The sequence below is a fragment of the Cetorhinus maximus genome, chromosome 1 (genome assembly GCF_964194155.1).
Source record: "Cetorhinus maximus chromosome 1, sCetMax3.hap1.1, whole genome shotgun sequence".
Lineage (NCBI taxonomy): Eukaryota > Metazoa > Chordata > Chondrichthyes > Lamniformes > Cetorhinidae > Cetorhinus > Cetorhinus maximus.
The window spans coordinates 15,136,263-15,162,502 of NC_135879.1; the positions used below are offsets into that span (position 1 = coordinate 15,136,263).

The 26,240-nt window shown below is 42.0% G+C and overlaps 2 protein-coding genes across 3 annotated transcripts in view; both read right to left on the reverse strand.

The window, feature by feature from the left end:
- The window catches only part of hpse (heparanase), a 30,414-nt gene extending 9,118 nt beyond the window's left edge, over positions 1-21,296 (reverse strand). The window contains exons 1-9 of the mRNA XM_078535401.1: positions 20,996-21,296; positions 16,939-17,084; positions 9,152-9,274; positions 8,707-8,877; positions 6,810-6,984; positions 5,953-6,000; positions 4,752-4,845; positions 4,060-4,166; positions 2,553-2,667 (exon numbers count right to left, since the gene is read on the reverse strand). Coding sequence (XP_078391527.1) covers positions 2,553-2,667; positions 4,060-4,166; positions 4,752-4,845; positions 5,953-6,000; positions 6,810-6,984; positions 8,707-8,877; positions 9,152-9,274; positions 16,939-17,084; positions 20,996-21,186 — 1,170 coding nt within the window. The 5' untranslated portion in view covers positions 21,187-21,296. The remainder of the gene's footprint in view (positions 1-2,552; positions 2,668-4,059; positions 4,167-4,751; positions 4,846-5,952; positions 6,001-6,809; positions 6,985-8,706; positions 8,878-9,151; positions 9,275-16,938; positions 17,085-20,995) is intronic.
- A 2,117-nt stretch (positions 21,297-23,413) lies between these two features.
- The window catches only part of helq (helicase, POLQ like), a 58,472-nt gene continuing 55,645 nt past the window's right edge, over positions 23,414-26,240 (reverse strand). For both annotated transcript variants that reach the window (XM_078535456.1, XM_078535508.1), the window contains 2 exons: positions 25,838-25,972; positions 23,414-24,156 (listed from right to left, as the gene is read on the reverse strand). In XM_078535456.1, coding sequence (XP_078391582.1) covers positions 24,049-24,156; positions 25,838-25,972 — 243 coding nt within the window. In that variant the 3' untranslated portion in view covers positions 23,414-24,048. The remainder of the gene's footprint in view (positions 24,157-25,837; positions 25,973-26,240) is intronic.

Below are 26,240 nucleotides of genomic sequence, written 5' to 3' on the forward strand. Positions count from 1 at the left end.
GTAAAGTCTGACTTCACCGAGAAAACTTCTATTGGAGAGGCAGAAGATGCAGCCTCATCTCTCACTGATATTGCATCAGACAGTGGAGGGGAAAATGATGGTGTAGTGGTATTGGCGCTGGACTCAGGGGAATGCTCTGGGAACCTGGGTTTGAATCCTGCCATGGCAGATGGTGGAATTTGAATTCAATAAAAATCTGAATTAGAAGTCTAATGATGACCATGAAACCATTGTCGATTGTTATAAAAACCCATCTGGTTCACTAGTGTCCTTTAGAGAAGGAAATCTGCTGTCCTTACCTGGTCTGGCCTACATGTGACTCCAGACCCACAGCAATGTGGTTGACTCTTAAATGCCCTCTGAACAAGGGCAATGAGGGATGGGTAATAAATGCTGGGCCAGCCAGCGACACCTACATCCCATGAATGAATTTTTAAAAAAGACAAACAGTACTAATCTCACATTCATCCATACTTAACCCTCTTGCCTGCTGCAAGGCAGATAGAAATGTTTTTTCTTTTAAAAAAAATGATTCTTTTAAATGAATGACTTTGGGTAATGGTATTTCTGAGCACAGAGCTTGCAGTTATTTACTTAGTAATTCAAATGAAATGTGCATCTGCAGGTTCCAGTGAATGCACACGTACTGGACAACGCCTGTCCTTTTGAGGTGAAATTTGGCTTCCTGTTTCACATGGCAGAGAAACACTAGAACTGCATGTGCGTGGCTTTGGTAAGAAACAGAGTCATTAAACACTTATCAGCAATTCAAGAAAGCCCCCCTGCCATCCCATTCTGGAGAGCAACTAGGGATGGGCAATAAATGCCAGTCTTGTCAATGACACCCACCTCAAGATTTTTATTATTTTTTTAAAAAACTAAAGTTGAGAGTGAAGTACAATGATTTTCCCCACTAGTACAAATTCTTTGATAATTTTCTATTTATCCAATGGGTTGCCTGTTTTATCGGAGAAGCAGGTGGGTAGGCACCAAATCCCAATACATGATATCAAGTTTCCTCGTTTGGTCCTTCACACTTATCATAAATGCTTACTCGCATTCAGATTAAAATACTTAACGTTGAACTTACTTGTAAGTTGATGAGCAACACTTGCACCTTTCATTCTCTATAAAATCAATTATGAAGAGCCACCAGCAATTGTAATTTTAGCAGGATGCAGATCAGTTGTCTATATCCTTCAGTGGAGTAACTGACATCCACGTACTATACCGAGAGGTAGTTTACTTGGGGTCTAGCAAGGTGCTTGGATTTCAGTTATTCAGCTTCAAATCACTAATCATCTTAAATGATAATTTAGGTGCAGGCAGCACCCCTCAATTTTCCCAACAAGTGATGTTTCCTACATAATTGTTGCAATGCTGCAGCGTCTGGGAGGTTAATTATTTAATGAATCCCTCGAGACTCCAGGGCAATTCTGGAGAGTTGGCAACCCTGCTTTCACTCCCTTCCACTCATGGCCACATCCCACTCTTGGCACTGAAAAGGATAAAACGGTGTGCTTGGCTAAAATGGAGGTCAACAATCCCAATCTTGCAAACCTTTGAAAGAATGCCCACCTGCAGTAGAATATCACTCCCACAATGGCATGAGGGGAAATTATAAATTGCACACACATGCACGCCGTAAAATGCTTTTTGGTTTGGCAACTTGAGGTGGCAGTGAGCACAGTGGAAGAGTGCAGGAATCCCTCTCCCCCGACAGCCCCAAAGTTAGGCAATTTATTATTCACCCGACAATTGGCCTCAACCACACAAAATCCACCCTCACCTCCCCCCCCACAAGTATAATGTTCAAATTTCTACATGTCCTTACAACTAATGAAATGGCCACTCCCCAAACTTATATCCTGATGGAAACATATTCTGTTCATAATTTTTCAATCATGCCAGAGAGAGCAAGGTCGCGCGAGAGCGCACACACATTTCGTCTCAAATCTGAGTAGCATTCAAACACAGGTCCCAGAGGCAGGAAACTCTAACTCTGGTCAACAAGTAGGCACAGATTGAGTGACACACAATTTTTTGCCCCAAAGAATGTTATCATGCGGCAATAGCGATCAGGAGCAGGTCAGTTCAGGACCTCAACAGGACAGAACAGGAACAATCCATGGAGTTGAAGCCATGCCTTGGCTGTTGTGCCAGTACACGTGGCACAGCATGTCTCATAGCCCAGTCTTTCATTCCTCCAAATGCAACACAGCTGAGACTTTAAAGGGAAGCCCACGTACAAGTAAAAGTTAGATCCAAGGTCTCAAGGTAACGTTCCAGTGCAAGCGGTAACAATTCTCAAGAAACCAAGGCACACTTACTGGGTTCGCTTCAGTTAACACTTGTGAAAACCGGTTGCTTCATCAATCCAAGATTCTTTGAGTTAGGTACTGGTTAAACCAGGGACAAAAAAAACGACAACTCTCAAAATGGCTCTGGACGTTTATAATGTAAGGCCAAGTTAATGTTAGTTTAAGTTTTTAAAAAATTCTCTATTATAAAAATGTCACCTCTTACTTCATTAAACACAGAATAATACATACAGGCAATGGGTCAAGTGTTCTATCCACCAGCTGGTAAAATCCTGCACCAAACAAAGCCTGTCTGATAACAACATCAATGCCCAATTTAGCCGACAGTCCAAGTTTGTCCAACCACCTGTAAATCAATGTAGAGTAGATGAGGACCTGGGCTGATTAAATGTTGCTCACATCTGCTCAAATGAAAATTTAGAAAAACTGTCCTTAAAATCCATCATATATTTTCAAATTGTGTACAATTGTATGCAGGTAGTGGATGTTAACTGTAGGTCCACTTGGGCCCTTATAAGTAGACAACAGACTAAAACTGTGGTTGTTGGATTGGGAGAAATACATCTGCAATGTGTAAGTGTGTAAATAAATATTTCTAAAAATTGTGTAAAGTTTGGCTCCAACCTTTACCAACTGGCTCTCTGGATTAAAGCACTAAGTGGTGGGAGTAGCAGTCTCCCATGCATTGAAAATCAAGTATTCTATAGGTCTGATGGGATTATCATTAGGCCAAGTTAGAATGGCAAGTCATTAAAACTTTCAATTTACCATGCTAATTAGCAGTTCTAAGTTGTAGTGGCAGTAAGTGTGCTACAAATTCTCTCAGTAGCACCAATCCAACCACACCAATCAGGGAAGGGGGATACAATTAGTCAGGATTCCCATTACTAATTGCAATCCTGCAACATCTTTGAAGTGTGATGTAGATGTTGGGGGAAAAGACAGAATTGAGTTTGTCTGTGATTCCAATGAATGGATATCCAAGCCAGTCAGGGCTCACAAATGAATAAGGTCAGTTGGTTGAGGTACAGGAGGGCAATTGTTATCCATGCAGCTGAACCTCACTCAGCAAGGAGTCAAGGGCTGCTCAGTTTCCAAAGTCCCCTAGATACCTAGTGGTAATTCTATTGCACTTGTTCATCTTGAGAGGGGGACAGGGATGATAGATCCACTTTAGAGGGTTTTTGCAGTTTGTCATTTGAGTAGCTTCCAAAATAGGATTCTTGCAAATGTTCCACGAACTGCAGAAGGGAGAAAAAAAAGCATTAAAATGTTGATAAACTAATAATAAAAGTTTTAAAGCCCATTTGGCGTAATGGACACAGGCTGAACATAGGGGCCCAGGATTTCCCAGTGAATTCAATGCTGGGTCTTTCACCTCTGGTGAGATTGGTGCAATCCAGTCAGGCCAATGGGATGACACTTTCTCAGGCTATCAAGGTCCTATTGAGTTTAGGTAGCCTCTGTCCAGCTTCAGGGCAGAGGGAGTTTTGCAGGACAAAGAAAAATTGCCCACGTGTGGAGAAGGACTAGCTGAAGATGAAACAGTAGTGCAGATGCAGGGTGATTTTCAGAAGGTGGGCTTAACCCTTGATTCGGAGCAGATCAGGAAGAATTGGACTTTACACCGGGTTTCAGATTCAGATGCGGGATTATACAAGTGTGTTTATCACTGTGCTAAAAATAACAAGAATTGGTCCTCAAGTGACTCTCAGAGTAACAGATGTTTCCTACTCACATAAAACCAGCTACATATTTGTCTGATAGATCAGGAGCACCTCCTCCAAAAGCAGAACTGGTCTCCCCTAACCACACCTTCTTATCAGGAACAATTTTAGACGCAACCTGTTGTAAGAGAAGAGCAAGAGGTTGAGCTGGCAATTGTTCCATGACCTAGTACATCAGAGAAGCTAAGAGAAGTGAAGTGTCGATGATCTAGATCTGGTATTTGTAAATGACCTGTAAAATGTCTGAGAATGGGAGGTCCATGGAGGAACAGTGAGCATACTTATAAAGTTCAACGTAATCTGGCACTCTTGGGATACAAAGACCAGAAGCTGTATAATCAACTTTAATAAGGACTCATTTCATAATGAGGGAACAACTTAAGTAAATGGATCTGTCCAATGATCTGAGCAAAAAAATACATTAATTTTAAATTTAATGAGGAATTCTTCTGTCCGATGCTATAGGCAGCAGAACTCACACATACTTGGCTTCTGTAACCAGACAGCAGTGACTATTGGGGGGAGAAACATAAACACTGCTGCAAATGGCCCTCCAATTAGTTATCTTTTGGGGCAGATCTTATAATCTTTAATTATAAGTTTCCATCATTACCAAACATTTGGCGAGGGGGTGGGGGAGAGTTTAAGTTTTTAAACCTCTGTCATGGATTTAACTAGCTGTTGAACGTGAATATTTGCTTACCTCAAAAATTTGATTAATTTTAAGCATGAGGCTGTCCAAAACCTGGGGGCTCAGGAAGTCCTTCAGCGATGCATTCCGCCCATTCACATAATAACTGGGAAAGGATGGAGAATTTTATTGAGACTGCATGCACTTCAGAGTAATGCGAGTCAGTGAATGCTTGCCTCTGATTACAGGAAGCAGCAGATTTAGATCTTTTCAAGAGCAAGGCTTAATTGCTTTGATTCAGTAGAAATTAAATGAAAATGGTGGGCTTGAGCTGCTGTGTTTCCAGAGCTTCTGTTCAGCTCCTAGCAACCATGAAACACATTAGACATACTTAAATACTAGCTTCCCTTCCTAAAACGCCCCAACCACCAAAATATGTCCCATTATTAAAGGACATCGAACCGTGAAGATCAAGGGACCTTTTCCATTCATCAGAATGGTCTCACAGGATCACAAAACGTCTATGTCCCACTTTTCCCCCCCCCCACATATCCTTCAATATCCCTATCAGCCAAAGGCATAACCATCATTTCTAAAATTCATAACTGCGTCCATTGTCTCAGCTTTTACACATATTCACCAAGCTTGTGTGTAGGATGCTCTTTAAAAACTGAGTACTCAACTTCTCAGGTAACCTTCGAGTCTGTGTTCCCTTGTCCTACAGCTCATGTAAAAAAAATGAATTAATAAACTGGAATACAGAAGGGTGTTCAATGTTAAGATCTTAACTACCTCAGTAACATCATCTGCAAGACATGTAAATATCTCCAATGCCCATAGTCTCTACTCAAAGCACGAAAGCCCAATCCCAGTTATCAAATTTAGTTGTCCCTCTTTATATTCCCTCCAAATCCAGGATGTTTCCCATTTCGATCAATACCCAGAGCTTCACATAATTGTCAAGGTGAGGGCAGAACAATGCTTGCACTAACAGCACAGATCACTTACTGGACTTGTGCTGTATTCCCTTTGTCAAAGACAATGCTAGGGTAGTGTAACCCATGCAATTGTCCAAGGCTCCAAATGGATCCAGTGAATATTTAGTATCATTGACCAGTAAAGGCCCCAAACCGAAATCCCCTTGCAAGGCAAAAGCTGTCCCAGCCACATTTGAAGATTCTGTTTGCTTTTCTCAATGCCTCTTCATGTTGTACCAACAGTTTCTAGTCAAAGCTGAAATATATCATTTTGTCAGCATAAATAGGTTACCTACTGGTGCCAGGTGACTGCATCAAGGACTTTCCCTCCTGTTTTAAGGAACCTAAAATAATGTAAGGGGAAATATTAGCTAAAAATCATTGTGTAACAAAAAACCCCCTAGAATTTCTTATTGTTTCAAACTCAAGCTGCTGGACCAGGAAACAGACACATAAGCGGATCTATGTGTCCCCAGCCTAAAGTTGAGGAATAGCTTATTGTCCTCCTTTTAAGTGTATGTGGGAGCTTCATTGCCTGACAATCTAGAATTCTCTTTTGCAAGTGAAAGCCATTCTAACATAACAGCTGCAAATGTTTCTAAAGTGTATGAACAAACCCCATCTCGAATAGACATGATGCACAATAAACAATTCTATGATTGGAACTAGACAATTTATGGGCCTAATCATCATTTTCAGATCGGAACATCTGCCACCTCAGGTCGATGAAGAGCAGGGGAGCTCTCTCCAATGTCTTTGCCAATACTTGTCCCTCTTCATCACTAAAAAACAGATTATCTGGTCACTTGCCTCATTGCTGTTTCTAGTACTGGCTTTGTTTCCCTACATTAAAGCAATGACAATGCTTCAGCAGTATTTTATTGGCTGTGATGCACTTTGGTACGTTCTGAGGATGTTAAGTTGTATTCATGCAAATTCTCCCTTTTCTTTTATTCCAAAATCCCTGGTTGACCCAATAGGCAAAAATCTTGAAATGCCACCATGTATTCCTTTTCTGCGTACCACCTTGTTGGAGGTGAAGTCTATAGGCCAATCGTTATGAGTGAACAAAACCACTGGCAATTAATAGTTGTAAAATAATGAAGGGCATTGCGCCTGGAGCAGACATTTGGAAAATTGACTACTCACTCACCCTTTCAGCAAGGTAACGGTCGCTCGTTTCCCAGGCTGTCCGATATCAGGTCCATAGAGTCCCGTGTGGTTGAAGATCCTGAATGTATGTAGCAGGCTATACAAGTGCTCAAAGTCCTCACCAAGTTGGGTGCCACGAATTTTTATGTGAGCTTTCTTTCTAAAACTATTGGGCTCTGTGAACACATGAACACAAGTGACAAAGTTGCACATTGTCTACCTGACTTCTGCTTCCTCTTTTGTACCTGGTCACAAACGCTAACAGTTTGTGGCCATCTCCACAGAACTAATTAGGTTCAGCATTTCAGTAAAAGGACCATAGCTGCCATGCATATGTTGCATATCAGAAAAGCACACAAATGTGAAATGCTAATTAATGGTAGAAGCAGCATTGTCAATCTAGAACATCAGTGAGAGCTGGATCAATTAAAAATTTCAGGCTGAGTGTCCATAAATTTAAATGGTTGATATTCGACCATTTACTTCAATGATGGAGCACCCAAAGCACTATGGGGTAAAGAATTCCAAAAAGGTGCACAAAGAATTGAGTGAAGAAGTTTCTTCTCAACTCAGTCCTAAGTGATTGACCCCCAAATTCTGAGACTGTGATCGCCATGTTCTAGATTCCCAAGTCAGGGGAAACAACCTCTCAGTGTCTACCCTGTCAAGCCCCTTCAGAATCCTGTAAGTTTCAATGAGATCGCCCTCATTCTTCTAAACTCTAGACAATTTACTCAGCCTCTTATCCCAGGAACCAACTAACCAAACCTTCACTTCTACTGCCTCCAACGCAAGTTAATATGGAGACAAAAACTACACACATTACACCAGGTGTGGTCTCTCACCAAAGCCCTGCACGATTGTAGCAAGACTTCCTTATTCTTGTATTCCAATTCCCTCGTAATAAAGGCCGACATGGCATGTGACTTCCTAAATATTGATGTATCTGCATGCTAACTTTGTGTTGCTTATATGAACACACCCAAGTCTCTCGGAACATCAACATTTAGAAGAAGTTTCACACCTTATGAAAACTATTTTACTTTTCTTACTGCCAAAGTGAACAACCTGTAAGGGACATATCTTTTTATTTTCTGTTGGACTGTGGGTTAGGATTGCAATGGCTGCAGTTTGAGAGACATGTCCACTGGAACAGGATGAGATATATATATACAATGTTTCAGTCCTGGAACAGAGTGTGCCATGATAGACAGGGGGGTGTCAGAAAGGAGTCCTGGACTGAGGGAGCTGCTTGATAACAACATTTTAATTGGCTGCTGACCAAGTGATCAGGGTTTGTGTGCAAGGGCAGTGCAGCTGAATAGCTCCTAGCCTGAAAGGAACAAGACCTAAAACCTCTCTCCTGGGTGTGGAATATTCCAGTAATTCCACAATAATAAATAAGCTGGCTTTTCTCCTCATATCTCTATAACCTGCTCCCTTTCTGAGGAAACCCCTGTAAAAAGGAAAAGGGGAAAACCACTGTTAGAGACATTGAAAAGCAAGTGCTCAACCAGTGAACTAAATATAGAGTTTAATTTATGGCAATGGAAGTTAGCAGTTCATATTTCTCTTTCTTTTGCCACTGGCTAAAGAAAATTTATTCAATGAACAGTTATTTACTTAAGTTTACAAACTTGGTACTTGTACTCTAACCTAAATTAAACAGTTAGGTAGAATTGGGGGCAATCTGGTGATGTGATCACCTCACAGCTTACATCCCACCTAACTTTGTATCATCAGCAAACGTAGATGAACTACCCTCAGTCTCTTCATCTAACTCAATATACATTGGAACATTAACTTCTTAACACTTCAATAGCTTATTCCAAAGGGAATATTTTTAATGATTTATTCCCTTGGTCTCCCTTTCCTGAGAAAAATCAGTATTAACCTACCATTGCCAAGTTCCCAGGACATGTTATAGTCTCTCGATGCACAGTATTGCAGAAGCTTTTGAGCGTTTGAACTGTCCCATGCATGGTTTTTCCTCAATAAGGCATTGAGACCAAAGATTAAGTGAAGCCCAGCGCAGTTTGCAAAACCATGCAAAATGTCCACAGATCTTTCTACAAGTAAAAAAAAGTCAATTATAGATCACATTAGATTCTTGTGCCCACACACACACCACTTATATAATAATGGTGCATTGATCAGCATCACAATCAACTTTACTAGAAGCACATGTTCAATTACACACTGGGACTTAAAGAGGTTCTACTCAATCTCTGGAAAATTGGATCGCAACACCAAAATTAAACCAGATTTTGGTCACTATTTTTAATACAATGTTAATATTAGTTTGCAGTTTTTGTACAAAATGGTAGAAAATCCTTAGATTACCTGAAATTGTAATGTTCTTAAAGTCCTGTTGGAATTCCTCTTTCAGGATTATAGGTGCTTGCAAGGCCAAAAGATATGTCAGATACTCTTCTTTTTCAAAAGAAATCGTATTTAGACAATCACCTACCAGGAGATGAAGTGCAGAAATGGTCAGACACTTTTTACATTCATAACATTGGAAGGCTCCTCCCCAAAAAGTACACGCTAATTTGCATTTCCACTGCCAGTTTCTACACCCCAATTAAAAAAAAGTCTGAAGCTCTGTATTTTCCACAGAGGTAGCAGAAGCTGAGACTTAGATGGAATACCCTCATTGTGTATGGGCACTTTATACTGGAACGTGCAATTTGTGTTGTGTTGGCATTTTTATGTGAAATTCCTCTGCTATTTTTCAAAAGAGTTATTGGTCCTTTAAAAATTGTTGTGCCTCCAATAAATAGATGAAAGAAGGAGCATGTTATCTCATGAATATCTAACACTGCTCACACGGATTTCCAGACCAAGAGAATGATGAAACACTTAACATATCGTTGAGTGGAGATGGATAATCTATTTCAATTCAGAAATAGATTTTCAGGTGGATTTCATAGGCCTCTATATTAATATCCCTATATTGTTAGGAAGGAGAGATGGTTTCAGTAAGTTATATTGGTATATGTGGGCATTAGGAATGAGTTTTAACTTTAAAGTTTAAGTTTGATTTGTATTTCTGTATCTGTGTACTAAGAAAGGTCAAACGGAGTTTTAGTTTCACTTTAAGAAGGTGCATGCATTTCTAATGAGAGGTTTACGACTTAAGCTAAGGTAAACAAATGGGTGGAAGAATTAGACTGTTGCCTAGCAACAGGGGGCCACAGAGGACACATGCGCACATTTGTTTTGGAAGCTGTTAGAATTCAGCTGGTTTTGAAGATAGCTGCCAGAGGAGCAACCTAGAAGGGGCAGATAGCCAGCTCCAAGCTAAAGTTGATTGAAAGTAGTTGCCAGAGAGAGACTGGAGCTAGAGGGGACAGATAGTCAGTCCCAAGCTAAAGAAAAACCCCAAGAATCCAGGGGAGTGGAATAGGAGAAAGTCCAAAGCAGACCTTTCAGTCAAAGGAAGGACAGGAACCTGGAAAAGGTCCTGTAAAGAGTGAGGGCAGAGAGAAAAGCTCCAAGCTTCAGAAAGCAGATTTAAAGCAAGAACAGCTTGCAAGAAGGACCAAAGAGACAACTGAAGGTCCATAACTCTTGCTATGGGCATGTGAAGCAGTGGTATACTGTTGGTGGCTGAGTCAGAGAGAGACAGTGCGTGGAAAACAGGTAGAGTGCATGTGGTGACCCAGGGGAGAGGAACATCGGAAGGAGAATTCATCGGAAGGACTACCCTGGAGGTGAACCCTTGTGGAAGGTGTCTGAGAGAAAGCATCAGTTTGGGAAAAGATTCCAAAGTGAGTCCTTGGAGATTGGAAACCCTCGTGTGAAAGAGAGTGCAGTGAGACTGGTTGGCTCATGGTGTGACAAGCGTCCGGGGGGAGTCGAGGAAAGCTCCATAGCATTTGGTTGAGGTGACATCTGTCACTTTGTTTCAGAGTGTGGTGTGTCTGACCACAGGTTGCCTATTGGTACATGGACTGTGTACTTACTGTGAACATTAGAGCACAAGATAAATTTTGTAACTTGTCTTATCCTTACAAATCTGTATAGGTATAGTTGTGGGTGAAGGAGTATTGTAATATAGTTCATCTTTTCTTGTTTAATAAAATGTTTTATTCTTTTGTTAAAAGTTCAGCAGCTGACACCTGTGACTCTGTTCAGCAGCTACTCTCCACATATCTAAACAAACAAATAAAAGTTAGGATCTATCAAGCTGGGTTCCTCTCTGGGATCTAGCTTGTCCAGGGGCAACCTCAGCTGTGGATCATAATATAATTAGCCCTCCCCAACAATGATAGATAGGGGTGGGGGAGGTTAACATGTGAAAACCCAGGACCTGATCCCAACACCACCCACATTCCCTCACCATTTTTATTGTGGTGGATAATAGGATGCTGCTGCATTCTGGGATGGAGGGGTTTTAAAATTGGGCGGCTCCATTGAAATTGGGAGCTCAATTTGAAGTTAGTGAGAGGAAGGATTTTTAAAAAATTTACAAAGTATGATCCAATTAGGGGCTGATCTCAGTAACACAAGCTCCTCTATATTCCCACGCCTTGGGAGTAAAACACATTCATGCCAAATAAGTTAATGCATTCAGTCATTGCATACAACTGTATTAAAGAAAATCATAACAATATCACACCACATAATCTCAACCCTGCTTTTCACAGATGCACAAGCAAAGGTTCTAGTAAGAAAAAAGTCAAAGTACATTGCTCAAACAATTTTAAATGCGAGTTTACCGCCTCAAACAAGTTCGATCTGAAACAGAACAAAAGGATAGGTCTCCTGAAAACCGACATTTGGCACTTCACAAAAAATTCCAGCAAAGCAAAAAAAACTTTCAAATCTACCACATCCCAAAAATATCAATATTAGGACCAGAAAAAGCTCAGAAACCCGCAATTAACAAAGCACCTCATTCATTCCCTCATCCTTTCCTTCTATTTCTCCCAGGACCCAACGGCAAAAATCAAGGTTCACACCATGACCGTGCATTCAGTTGGAGATCAGAGTAGTAAAATTCCCTGCACAACCCCACTGTGTACACAAACACATCAGACATACCAACAGACAGCTGATCCAAGGTCGATATTTACATCCGTGGAGAGAAAGACAGAGTTAACGTTTGACTTCATGCAGACTCAAAACGTTAACTCTGTCTTTCTCGCCACAGATGCTGCCAGACCTGCTGAGTTCTTCCAGGAATTTTTGCTTTAGATTTTCAGCATCCGCAGTATTTTGCTTTTAATCGATATTTACATGATGTTTTCTCTCCTGTCTCCCTCTTGCTAGGATATGTATGTGCGTGTTTATGCTTCTTGGTGTTGTTTTTCATCCCCCATCCCAGACAACACTCTTCCCTCCGCCCTGTCTGTAGTACATTAATGGGGCAGGCGTGGAACAAATAGACTTCAAAAATATGCTCTTCAGGGTGGAGATTACACAGAAATGACTAGGATTAAAAATAACCCTATTGCGCCACGGCAGAATATAAACTGATTATTTAAAGAAAAGTATAGCTATAATTCAGACATTCCATGAAAACATGTAAGGTTTATTATGTCTGAACAGCATAGCAATCAAGAACAGAAGGAAGCCACTGTTCATTTAGAAGAGGCACAAAAAGGAATGATTAGTCTCACTTAGCAGCTCAGGCTCCAAAATAACCTTGGAGCTACTGGGAGAGGTAAAAATGTTGATCTTTGGGGAAACTGAGCGACCATTTTAGAATTGAAAAAAAAAGTGGATTTCCCAGCCTGCTCCCCCCCACCGCCTCAACAAAAGTGTTCATAAAGTGTGCCATCTTCCTGCTTGCACCTGTATTTGCTTAAGAACCCTTTCAGATACAGAGTTCACGTTTGAGATGGTGAGAGGGTAGAAGAACAGAAGTAGAGCTGGGGGGAGGGAAGGAGGGCGGAGGGCAGAATCTATCCCTATAAGTTAGCAATGAACTAACAAAACAAGTTAGTTAGTTGCCTAGGTTTCAATGCACCACAACATGTTCCAGGATCTAGTCTGGTCTTATGGTAAACCAGAACCCAGTGTGTTCACATGAATCATGTTCCAATCATAAATATTGTAAGATAATAAAGTTTGGAAAGAGAAGTTGAAGGTTTATTGCAAAATTAAAGATTATTGCATTTGGGGTGGTGCAAGGCCAGGGTGGGGGAGGATGGTTAATTTGATGAATAGCAGTAATTTTTGTTACAAAATGTCTTCAAAAGTGTTTGAACTTTGTCTTCTAATTCTTCACGCTAAACAAAAATAAGGAGGGACCTTCACTGTGTGACTTTTCTAGTAATACTCAGAAGAGTTTCTGTTTATGACATTTACTCAGCAGGATCGGAGTTTCTATTCAAATCACTTTCGCTTACATAACCTGAGCTGCTAGTTTTTTTTTTGGAGAGGATGAAGATGGAGGTGGATGGGCCAGCGATCAAGATACTTCCTCACACTGCCTCCTTCCCCCGCCCACATGCCATGACCTCCAATTTTCCAATCAATGGGTGACAGCAGATATCTCCCTGCTTGCAATGGATCGCTACAATCTCTACTCAGCATCTGAATCTTTACTCGAATGTAGAGCAGCAACTTCTGCACCCTCCCCCGCACCACCCCCAATCAACTGGGCCGAGACTGAAAACTCGCTGTGGGGCTACAATTACTAAGTGCTTTAAAAGGTGACGTGAGCTGTGACTGCACTTAATGTGTCACTGGTGTATTAGCATGATTGTAGCCTTAGCACATTAGTTTGCCCCCAAGCACCCCAAATTCCTCCCTGGAATGGATTAGTTTAATATAGATGTTAACACATTGACATGGGGCTTGATTTTAACTCAAAGTGGATGCATTTTGGAAAAGTTAAAATCTTGCCCATTGTGTGTGTGTTTTTGGGGGGGGGGGTGGGTTTGTTAAACTCCAATTAAAGGAGAATGTGAATATTTCCACAGCCTCACCCAGCTGTCCACTTGAAACTCAGCCCCACCCCATAAAGTTGGCATCAAGAACACAAAGAGTCAGAGATCTAGCATGGAAACAGGAGGAGAAATTACAGTGACTCCGCTATAAGTCCATGGCTAGTATGCCCTTGCAAGTGCTGAGAGGAAGTATATGCAACATCGCATGCAGGGTGTCAGCTGCCAGAAACCAAGAATTCACTGAGGAGTAACATGTGGCTTAACCAATGCGCCGTCAGCAGTGGGGAGAATGTCAAAGTCACAACATCTATTTTTTTTTTGCTGCAGGCTCCTTCCAGGCAACTGCAGCGGGAAGTGGAAAGGATGAGTCAGCATGTGATTCACTGCCATAATATAAAAGCAAAAAAAACTGCGGATGCTGGAAATCGAAAGCAATTTCCAGGTACTTTTGTTTTTGCTTGTGATTCACTGCCAATTTGCTCAAGTCACACTTGCCTTGTTGTGACATACTGGTGAGAATATTAAGACCCAGTACTAGCACAGAACAGTAGCAGGGAGAGACTGTGTGCCTTTCCTTGAAATGTATGGCCATTAATAGAAAAAGGGCCTCCTCAGTTGATCTGCGGCCACTGTCAAAAACATCACTGTATGCGATTTGCATCCAGTAAGCTTATCCTGTAATCCTTGCTTTTTTAAAAAAAAAATTTGTTCATGGGATGTGACAGTATTTATTGTCCATCCCTAATTGCCCTTGTCCAGAGGGCATTTGAGAGTCAACCACATTGCTGTGGGTCTGCAGTCACATGTAGGACAGACCAGGTAAGGATGGTAAATTTCCTTCCCTAAAAGACATTAGTGAACCAGATGAGTTGTTACAACAATCGACAATGGTTTCATGGTCATCATCAGACTTTTAATTCCAGATGTTTATTGAATTAAAATTCCCTCCAGATATATTGAATTAAAATTCCACCATCTGCCATGGTGGGATTCAAACCCGGGTTCCCCCCCCCCCCCCCCGCCGGTTACACATTTGAGACACGAAGATAACACAGCAGACATTGGGCATGCTCAAACAATAATTTTGACTGCGTCTAGTTTTAAACTAGGCTGTTGTCCTACTCAGCAGGCAGCTCATATCGACTGTAATTTTAAACTTGTAAACATCAGTTATTCGTTGTACTAAATCATGATTTGTAGTGGGGGAAAAAAAAAAAGACTTTTTTGGTGAAGGATGTTCAAAAAGCAGTTTTCAATATTCATACCTTAGAGAACTGATAAAGTGTAGCTGTGAGAAGCACAATACATTATATGCACAGCCTCCACCCCATGAAGTGTCTTAGCATTCAGAATATCCTTTCTTTCAGCATTCCTTCTCCCTAAATGTGCTACCTAATATTGCTCTGCATTGACCTGCAGTTGACACCTACCTCCCCATTTTGAGATAAAAGCAAAATACTGTGGATGCTGGAAATCTGAAAAAAAAACAAAAAAATGCTGGAAAAATTCAGCAGGTCTGACAGCATCTACGGAGAGAGAGACAGAGTTAATGTTTCAAGTCTGTACGGACTCGAAACGTTAACTCTGTCTTTCTCTCCACAGATGCTGTCAGACCTGCTGAGTTTCTCCTGTAATTTTTGTTTCTGTTTCAGATTTTGAGAGCCCTGCTACGTTCTCTTGCATCCTCCTTCAGTTGCCATGTCCTTTAATTTGGTAGCACCAGCTAGTGTTAGTATTATTCAATTGCTTTTTCTTCAAGTGCAAATTGAACTGCTGGTCAAGCAATCCTTTCTTTCAAAATTCAAAAATAACGAGGAAAGACAATATAAAATAAAGGATGAATTTCTAAAGGGGGTGCAGGTATATATGCGCAAATTGATGAAGGTGTCAGGGCTGGTTGAGAAAGCATTTAATAAAGCATAGATCCTGGGCTTTACAAATAGGGGCATAGAATACAAAAGCAAGGAAGTTATGATGAACTATTATAAAATGCAGGCTTGACTTCAACTGAGCAACACACTTTAGGAAGGATGTGAAGGCATTGGTAGCCCCAGGCCAAGAATACTGGACACGGCTGTAGCAAAGGGAAATGGCATCATCACGTACAGAGATCCATCGCACTTTTGAGATGGAAAAGGTGCAATGGGAAGCAGAAAAAGCAAAATTGCAAGTAAGTGACCATCCTGACTTGGAAATATATCGCCATTCCCTCACTGTCGCTGGGTCAAAATCCAGGAACTCCCTTCCTAACAGCACTGTGGGTGTACCTACACCACATGGACTGCAGCGGTTCAAGGCGGCAGCTCACCACCACCTTCTGAAGGGCAATTATGGATGGGCAATAAACGCTGGCCTAGCCAGCGATGCCCACATCCCATGAGTGAATTTTTAAAATGATGAGGTGAGGTGAGTGGGGAAAAAAAAAATGAAAACCAACTTCTGTGTCCCAGCCACTTTGAGGGTGTGGTCTACTGGGAGAGGGACAAGAGCAGTGCCCTGCTGGCCCTTCACTCAGGTAAGTGAACTAAAGCACAAAATAATGAACATGAAGCCATCTGTAATGGACAGCAGCCAAGCTGGTTAAAAACTGGAGAAATGGCCACTCTAGGCATTATAGAGGGTACAGAAAAGATCTATCAGAATAGTTTCAGGAAAGAGACACTTCAGTTACAAGGATAGATGTGCCTCTTCTCCTTGGAGAAAAGAAGGTTGAGAAGAGATTTGATAGAGGTGCTCAAAGTCATGAAGGGACTGGACAGAGTAGATAGTAAGAAATATTCCTATTGGCAGAAAAGTTGGTGTCCTCTGGTTCTCGACCCAAGATGATTGGCAAGGACCAGAGGTGACATGAGGAAATTTTTTAAATAAACGCAGTGCGTGGTTAGGATCTGGAATGCAGTGAGATGCGGAGGCAGATTCTCGTGGCTTTCAAAATAGAATTAGGTAAGCAACTGAAGAGAAAATATTTGCAGGGCTACAGGAAAAAGCCAGGGGAGTGGGATTAGCAAAGTAGCTCTTATAGAGTTGCCGTGGACACAACAGGCTGAATGGTCTTCTCCTGTGCTGTAACCATTTGATGATTTTAAAAATGAAACATTTTTTGTTAGGCCACGAACACAGTTCTTTCGATACTGGCCTTACTTAATAATTGCAACATGCTTTTCAATCCTGAGAGAATGTCACAGTGTAAACCACCTTGTTTTGGTTTATGACCAGGCCAGAGTTTACCTTGAGTGTTTGGATATTTCCAGCCATATTCTTGTGGTAAAAATGAATGATCATTTGGTTCAAATAGAATAAAGTCAGCTCCGGTTCCACCAAATCTCAGGTATCCAGGTGACAGGCCTCTTGCTAAAGTGATTAGTTTCTGAGATCTAGGTTTAAAGAGAAAGAAAAAAAAAGCAATCGGTATGCATTGCAAAATATTCATACAGTGATCTCTTTTCAAATCACAGCAACAAAGTCAGAAAAGCAGCACTACATTATTGTCAAAGTCCCTAAGCCATTCTACCATTCCATTGAAACAAACGCTTAATCTCCTTTCCCCTAGAACTCGTATGTAACTAGAGCAACATTTTAATGATTGTGTCCTTTTCCTTCGACAGAGTGGTGAGATGGTGTCCTTATTCAAATGAGGGACGCATCGAAACTGGGCAGCACACAGATCCTGCAGTCACATCAATTATTGGTAAAATAATGACATTAGTTATCAGGATTAAGTGAGGATTAACTGAATGATCGGCAGATAAATAGAAAGGCAACAGTTTGCCTGCTCCACAGCTCCCATTTCCCCTCAGTCCTGTACAGTCACTATGAAGCAACAACAATTAAGTCCAAACCCCATTTTCCAGTGGCTTTTTTTCTCCCATTTTGAGCTGGAATATGTAACTCAGGAGCCGCATGTGCAAGAGAAATCAGATAATAGTGTTTGCACATCCAGAGTGATTGCATATCCAAAAGTCCCGAAGTTCTGATAGTTGAGACGGGAATGTAATTCAAAAGTTAATCCAAGCTGAACTTGGGACTTTTTTTTAAGTCAACTACATTTTTTCTAGTATCTGGGGATATTTTCTATGTGGGGCATAACCTAGGAGCAGGAGTAGGCCATTCAGCCCATTGAGCCTGCTCCACCATTCAATACAATAATGGATTATCCACTTCAATGTCTTTTTCTCACACCATCCCCATATCCCTTTATGACACTGGTATTTAGAAATCTGTCAATCTCTGCTTTAAACATGCTCAATGACTGAGCTTCCACAACCCTCTGGCGTAGAGAATTCCAAAGACTCACAGCCCTCTTGAGAAAAATAAATTCTCCTCATCTCGGTCCTAAGTGGCTTCCCCCTTATTTTGAAATTGTGTCCCCTGGTTCTAGACTCCCCAACCAGGGGAAACATCTTACTTGCATCTACCCTGTCTATTCCTTTAAGTATTTGTCAAGTAAAGGAATTGCAACTTTAATCAAAACATTCAGCTAATTAATAAGTTGCTACCAAGGAACGAATGAAAATATTTCCATTTATATTGCACCCCTCATATCCTCTGGATGTCTCAAAGTGCTTCACATCTATATGCACTAATTAGTCACAGGTCAAATTCAACATCACTGCATTGTGCTTCACATGCATATTTCTGTAACCATTGTTGTAATGTAGGAAATGCAGCCACCAATATGTGCACAGTAAGGTTCTAAAAACAACAAGACAAATGATTAATTAAACCATTTGATTAATGTTGATTGAACAATAAATATTGGGCAGGACACCAGCGGAACTCCACTGATGTTCCTTGAAAAATGCCAGGGTATCCTTTACATCCACCTGAGAGGGTAGATATGCTGTAAGTTTCATCTGAAAGAAGGCACCTCTGACAATGCAGCACTTCATTAGTACTGGGGCTGGAAGGAGTGCAATAATATCCACGAACCCTTGTTACTCAATAAGTTACTGATCTGTTATTTATGCAACACAAGTAAAGAAGAAATGAGACTTTCGGTAATAAACTTGGGTAATTCCAGATATGCAAACTCATTCTTTGTGCGTATGGAGAGACAATCCCAGTCTAAAAATAGCTGTTTTAATTGAATACTTTATTCTGTCTTCAGTGTTTTAATAACCATGTTTACCATTTTAAAGAAGGGTTTATATGGTTCTTGATGACATTATCAGCAGCTGAAGAATGCACTAATCAGTCACAGGTCAAAGTCAACATCACTGTCATCATGCTTCCCTAAGCAGCTGTACTTAGTGGGATCTGGGAGGACTGCTAGAAAACACTCAAACCCCATTGTATCCAGTGCAAATGCTGACTAACATATTAGGAGCCAGCTTGCCAATTCCCCACTCCCCACGTTTCCTTTTGGAAGTCCTGTTCCCTGTGGCTGCATTTTGAAATTGCATTGCCCCCACCGCCATCTCACCAACAACAGAGAGGCCCCTCTTTCATTAACCCCCACCACATCACCTCTTCTTGCACAGCAGCTCCAAATACTGTAAGAATGGATGCAACAAAGGAGAAAAAAAAAGGTCAGGAAAATAAGTGGAGGAGAGATGAAAGTGATGAGAGAAGAAAGAAAGAGACTTCAGTGGAGGGTGCTGACAGAGGAATAGATGAACAAGGAGGCAGAGAAAGAAAGAATAGTAGTGATACAGCAAAACAGTGCTACAATCCCCAAGGGTAGCTGTGTGCCATGGTTATATTTCTGGAGAAGTTAGGGCTGTTCTCCTTGAAGATGAGAAGGCTGAGAGAAGATTTGGTAAAGGTATTCAAAATCGTGAGGGGTCTGGACAGAGTAGATAGGAAGAAACTGTTCCCCACTCGTCAAAGGGTCAAGAACGAGAGGGCACAGATTTAAAGTAATTGGGAAAAGAAGCAAAAATGACATGAGGAAAAGCTTTTTCATGCAGTGAGTGGTTAGGGTCTGGAATGCACTGCCTGAGTGTGGTAGAGGCAGGTTCAATCGAAGGATCGAAAAGGGAATTAGACTCTTACCTAAAATGAAAGAATGAGTAGGGTTACAGGGAGAAGGCAAGAGAATGGCACTAATTGAATTGCTCAGAGAGCCAGTGCAGATACAATGGGCCAAATGGCCTCCTTCTGCACTATAAACAGTTCTGTAATCCCAGGGAAATATATAAACTGACCAGCGGGTACAATCCCAGGGGGTTGGTGCAGAAACTGACCAGTGGGTACAATCCCAGGGGGTTGGTGCAGAAACTGACCAGCGGGTACAATCCCAGGGGGTTGGTGCAGAAACTGACCAGCGGGTACAATCCCAGGGGATTGGTGCAGAAACTGACCAGCGGGTACAATCCCAGGGGGTTGGTGCAGAAACTGACCAGTGGGTACAACCCCAGGGGGTTGGTGCAGAAACTGACCCCAGGGGGTTGGTGCAGAAACTGACCAGCGGGTACAATCCCAGGGGGTTGGTGCAGAAACTGACCAGCGGGTACAATCCCAGGGGGTTGGTGCAGAAACTGACCAGTGGGTACAACCCCAGGGGGTTGGTGCAGAAACTGACCCCAGGGGGTTGGTGCAGAAACTGACCAGCGGGTACAATCCCAGGGGGTTGGTGCAGAAACTGACCAGCGGGTACAATCCCAGGGGGTTGGTGCAGAAACTGACCAGCGGGTACAATCCCAGGGGGTTGGTGCAGAAACTGACCAGCGGGTACAATCCCAGGGGGTTGGTGCAGAAACTGACCAGCGGGTACAATCCCAGGGGGTTGGTGCAGAAACTGACCAGCGGGTACAATCCCAGGGGGTTGGTGCAGAAACTGACCAGCGGGTACAATCCCAGGGGGTTGGTGCAGAAACTGACCAGCGGGTACAATCCCAGGGGGTTGGTGCAGAAACTGACCCCAGGGGGTTGGTGCAGAAACTGACCAGCGGGTACAATCCCAGGGGGTTGGTGCAGAAACTGACCAGCGGGTACAATCCCAGGGGGTTGGTGCAGAAACTGACCAGCGGGTACAATCCCAGGGGGTTGGTGCAGAAACTGACCAGCGGGTACAATCCCAGGGGGTTGGTGCAGAAACTGACCAGCGGGTACAATCCCAGGGGGTTGACCAGTACAATCCCAAGGCCACCGGGGGGCAGGGGGGGAGAAAGAGAGTGAGTATTGTATAAACTGATCAGTGAGAGAGAACAATATAAAATGACCGTATAAATCCAGCAGGAGTGGGGAGTTACTGTATAAACTGACCCAGTGGGTACAGGTCGCAGGCAGACTCGGGGGCGCTGTGAACATCTCGCAGGTTACCGGCAGTAAGTGGGTCACTTACCGGAGTAAATCCAGGCTCTGTGTCCAGAGTAGGGAGGCGTCCAGAGCCACCGACAGGAAGCGAGGGCTGACTGCGCGCAGGGAGCGAGTGAACTCGGGCTGAACTCGGACATCCTCGGAGCCCGGGGAAGCGGCGTGGAGCCCGGCGACCATCGCAGATACAACACAGGTCAGCAGCACCGGGGAGCTCATGGCCCTGATTTAACCCCCCTCCCCACCCCACGGGCGCTTCAGTGAGGGGTCGGAATGGGAACTGACAGGCACTATTATGCCTCTGTCCCAGACTTCAGCTCTCAGCTGCACCAGGCATCTTTAGCTCGTCAAACGCACACCTTAAATCAGCGGAATCTCCAATCAGGTTTCTATCCGCACAGTTAAAGGAACAGGACACTCGCCAGGCGGAAGCCTCTTTACTCTTTCCCCACACACAGCAGGTAGCTCACTTGTCATCTGATCAAAGTGGCAAAGAGCCAGCATTTCAAACAGATTGCATGACACCGAATGAATCACTGACCCGCCTTCCCCCAGAACTGGGAAACATCACCATTCTGGGTGTGTGTGTGTGTGAAGTTAACGTGTGAATTAAACACTCCGAAATCTTCACTGACAAGTCATGGCCCAACAGTGCAAGAAAACAACAAATGATAGTTAGAGCCGCTATTTTTCCCGATTTGAGAACCGGCAGTTCCCGGGGCTGTTGGAAAAACTTTAAGGTAGATCGGAAACTCGATCTGGGGAGGCCGAGTTTAACTTGGCCCATCGCTTTAAAATCACAATGACTGATCGCTGTCAATATGGAAATCCTGACATAAACGAGATTTTTATGTTAGTGCGACTTTACAAGTTCCAGCCGCCTAGTTTGGAAAAAAAAATGAAATGAATTTTAATAAAACATGTTTACACTTCAAACACCATATGGCAGATCTCCTTTGGTTGCTCATACTGAGTTAATGGATTATGTTTATCTGATATGCAACTCAGATTAAGGCACTAAATTATGGTGATTTGATCCATTAAACTGTTCTTATTACTCAGTATTGTACACAGCTGGAGTATTGCGTCCAGTACTGGGCACCCGCACATTAGGAAGAACGTGATGGCATTTGGAGAGCGTGTAGGAAAGATTCCCCAGAATGGTTCCAGTGATGAGGAACGTCAGTCATGAAGACAGATTGGAGAAGTTAGTACTGTTCTCCTTGGGGAAGAGAAGGCTGGAAGGAGATTTGATAGAGGTCTTCAAAATCATGAGGGGTCTGGGCACAGTAGATAGGGAGAAACTGTTCCCACTGATGAAAGGATCCAGCACCAGAAGCAAAGATAACATGAGGGGAAACTTTTTCACACGTCTGGTGTTTAAGGTCTGGAATGTACTGCCTGAGCATGTGGTGGAGGCAGGTTCATTCAAAAGGGGACTAGATTGTTTCTGAAAAGGAAGAATGTGCAGGGTCACAGGGAGAAGGCTGGAGAATGACACTAGGTGAATTGTTCATTCGGACAAGATGGGCTGTATGGACTCATTCTGCGCTGTAACAATTCTGTGATTCTGTATTGGAGGAGTGATATTTTTAGCTTAGGTTCCATGTGTCTTTCTGTGATTCAGTGATTATTACAGTCAGTGTATTTTTAAGCATGTAGTTCATTTTATCTCATGAATTTTCCTAATGCTTAGAATGCAGCGTGCTGTGCAGCAGTCCTGGAAATGGCCAGGGGAGGGTGGTTAGCTGGTATTGGGATGCTGCACCTGGGGAAGAGGCCAGTGGGTTGGATGTAGTCATTGGGAGGGTGGGTGAGAGGGCAATTTTGAGATATGTAAACAATGAAATGCAAGTGAGAGAATTTGGAGGAGAGAGAGGTGCTGTGTTTGGGACAGGGATGTGCAAAGGGAGAAAGCTAGAGGAAAGGGGGTTGCGCACTAACATTGAGAACAGCACTGCAAAAGGATTCTTTTTTATTGTAGACAGGGTGGGAGTAGGGAATGAGGGAAAATGCATGGTGCTTACTTAGAAGTTAGGAGCCGTGACATGTGGCAACAAGGAGCAGCTGAGAGGGTAAAAGCTGGCGCATTCAACTTGATTTAAATTCTTTGTAATTGATGAACCCTTCGTGCGTCCCACTAACATATTGTGGATTAACTGGTCTATTTCCCTCACTCCTAATTCTTTAAGTTAATTGATCATTCTTCAAGATTGGGCCAATTCCTGCTATTTGGGATGAGTTTACCTCACATTGTCTGGTGTGAAAAGGTGTCATCCATCATGAAAACTACCAGGCTTCTCCTTCCAGTGAGACAAGCACTCCGAAACAGTGCATTGCACTACAGCCTTCTGCAACTTTAATATCATGTTACATTTTTTAATTTCATTGCTGTGAACCCCAGTCTCCAATGCCCCTCACTAAAACATTTCAATAAACAATATTGTAAATTGTCAGTATTTTATTGCGCTTGCTTTTGTGTACTTTTATAAAAGATATGTAAATAGAGGTTTGAATAATTAAACCCAATTATTTACTGGAGGCTATTTCAATACTTTTTATACACTAACAAATATATAGACTGTAGTTTACAGATCTCAAAGCATTGCATTTGCACACTCAAACAACTACTCTGCTTTACTAAATCATACAAAACAAGGAGATAGGCTGCTTAGTCTAAAACACTCCACTTAATTTAGTTACAATCATATATGGTACAAATAATACCTCTGTATGCTTAATAACTGCATGCAGTAGATACAGACTATATATAGTCACCAGGCAGTCTCAGTTGATACAGACTGAAGTGATGTGTCACCAGGCAGTCACAGTAGATACTGACTGAAGCAGTGCATCACTAGGCAGTCTCAGTAGATACGGACTATAGTGGTGCATCACTAGGCAGTTTCAGCAGATACAAACTGTAGCAGTGCATCACCAGGCAGTCTCAGTAGATACAGACTGTAGCGGTGCATCATCAGGCAGTCTCAGTAGATACAGACTATAGTGCTGTCACCAGGCAGATACAGTCTGTAACAGTATTTCATGGGGCAGTTTCAGTATATTTAGACTGTAGCTGTGTCAGTGGGCAGTCTCAGTAGATACAGACTGTAGTGGTAAGTCAACGGGCAGTCTCAAAAGCTCTTCTACTTCTTCTTGTAATGCTTCAGCTTTTTCATTTAGCAGCATCTGTAAACAGATAACAACCAAGAATAATTCTGAAATAAAAACAGAGAAAGCTAGGAAATATAAAGGTCAGTTAGCATTTGTGTAGAAATGAGGCAGGTTTTGATGTTTTTGGTATGTACCTTTCATCATGTCATTCTACTAGCAAGGTTAACTTAAACCCCCTGAAGGTACTTAGTGGTGTTGGTTCTTATTATATACACAGAATTTCAGATGGTATCTTGGACATTTCTCAATTGTACTTATGCATGTGCAGGGTTTGTTTATTGATTTGGATGTACAATGTTTCTCCTTTTTAATCAAACTACAATGGAATAAATACAATTGGAAATACACTTATGACAGGTTCAGTTTATTTTGCAATCCAATAATTACAGTTTCTGAATTAGTGACCTCTATGTGCGTATGAATGTGCAAACTGCAGCATACACCAACCCATTTTTAGTACAGATATGGAATCACTATTCTCTCTCCATTTGTAGTCAACTTGTTCCCAAGCCTCTATAAACTGAGGGTAATTCTCCCAGAGAGAGGGTACAGGAGTTTCTCTCATGCCCATACTATGAGAACTTTATTATACTAGACTTTTTTTCTGCAGCTATCTTTATTCTGCAGTAACCAAATCTCACTCTGATTTGGTTGCTCCATCTCCACTGAAGTTAAGAAAATAGGTGACTCAGCAATGTGTCAGAAATCAGCAACTGTGTATAATTATTAGTTGACTCCATCCCAGAGAACCATGGACATTATAAAGATGATAATCTATTTAGCAGCATGAGTACAAAGCCATGATGTTTTGAATTTGAGATAATCCAAATTCATTATAGCCTTACATCAATAACAGGGCCTGGGCATTAATGTGAAAGTGTTCATGGTGCGCTTGGCTGCGTGTGACACAAACACACATGTGGGAGAGCTGGGTCCATGAGTTGATCAGCTTAGAGCAAGAGGTGTGTAATTAAAGGAAAAGCTTGCATTTAAATATCACCTTTTATCTCACGACATCCCAAAACACTTCGCAGACAATGAATTACTTCTGAGTGAAGCTACTATTGTAATATAGGAATTATGGAGAAACAGTGGTGTAGACTGGGTTGGTAATCCAGAGACCCAGGGACACAGGTTCAAATCCCACCACAGCAGCTGCTGGAATTTAAATTCAATTAACTAATAAGAAATCTGGAATTGAAAGCTAGTCTCATTAATGGTGACCATGACGATCATCAATTGTTGTAAAAACCCAATTGGTTCACTAATGCCCTTTAGGGAAGGAAATCTGCTGTTCTTACCTGGTCTGGCCTACATGTGCCTCCAGACCCACAGCAATCTTGTTCACTCTTAATTGCCCTCTGAAATGGCCTAGCAAGCCACTGTGATCAAGGGCAATTAGGGATGGGCAACAAATGTTGGCCTTGCCAGTGATGTCCATATCCCATAAAAAAAAATTACAGAAAACTGTAAACCTGTGCTACCACTGGAATGCGAGGTCATTTTATTTATAACTGGGAGCATAACTGGTGATAGGAGAACAATATGTCTGCCATTGTAGCACTCCTTCATGGCAACAGTGCCTTTAGGCTTCATTCCACACTCACATCTACTTAGGAGAGAAGCCAAAGTACTTGACTGATCATAATATAAATATAGTCCAAACAATGTTGTGAAGCCAAAATATGGTGCTTACTTTAGCAGAGGAAACAATCTGATTAGCCTGGCGTCTGGACATATGTTCAATTGTCTTGACCAACACTTCAGGGCTTGCATTAGCCAGATGTGACAAAGATTTATAACCAGCATTGTATAACTGTCGAGCTCGAGCCTACAAATCAAAACAGTTAAATAATTATGCACAGCGTTACACATTGCTAACACACTTCCTGATGATTAATCAGATTTACTGGTGTTCATAAAAGATGTTGATTTTGGAGGAGGTGCAATTGGAAAACTTAAAAAAAGGCCGATAGATTGGAAATATCAGGTCAAGCCAGAATTTGTGGAGAGAAAAAAACAAGTTAATGTTTCAGGTACAACCCTGTGGATACTTGACAAAATCACCATAGTGTGCTGGAATGTAGTCATTTTAGAAA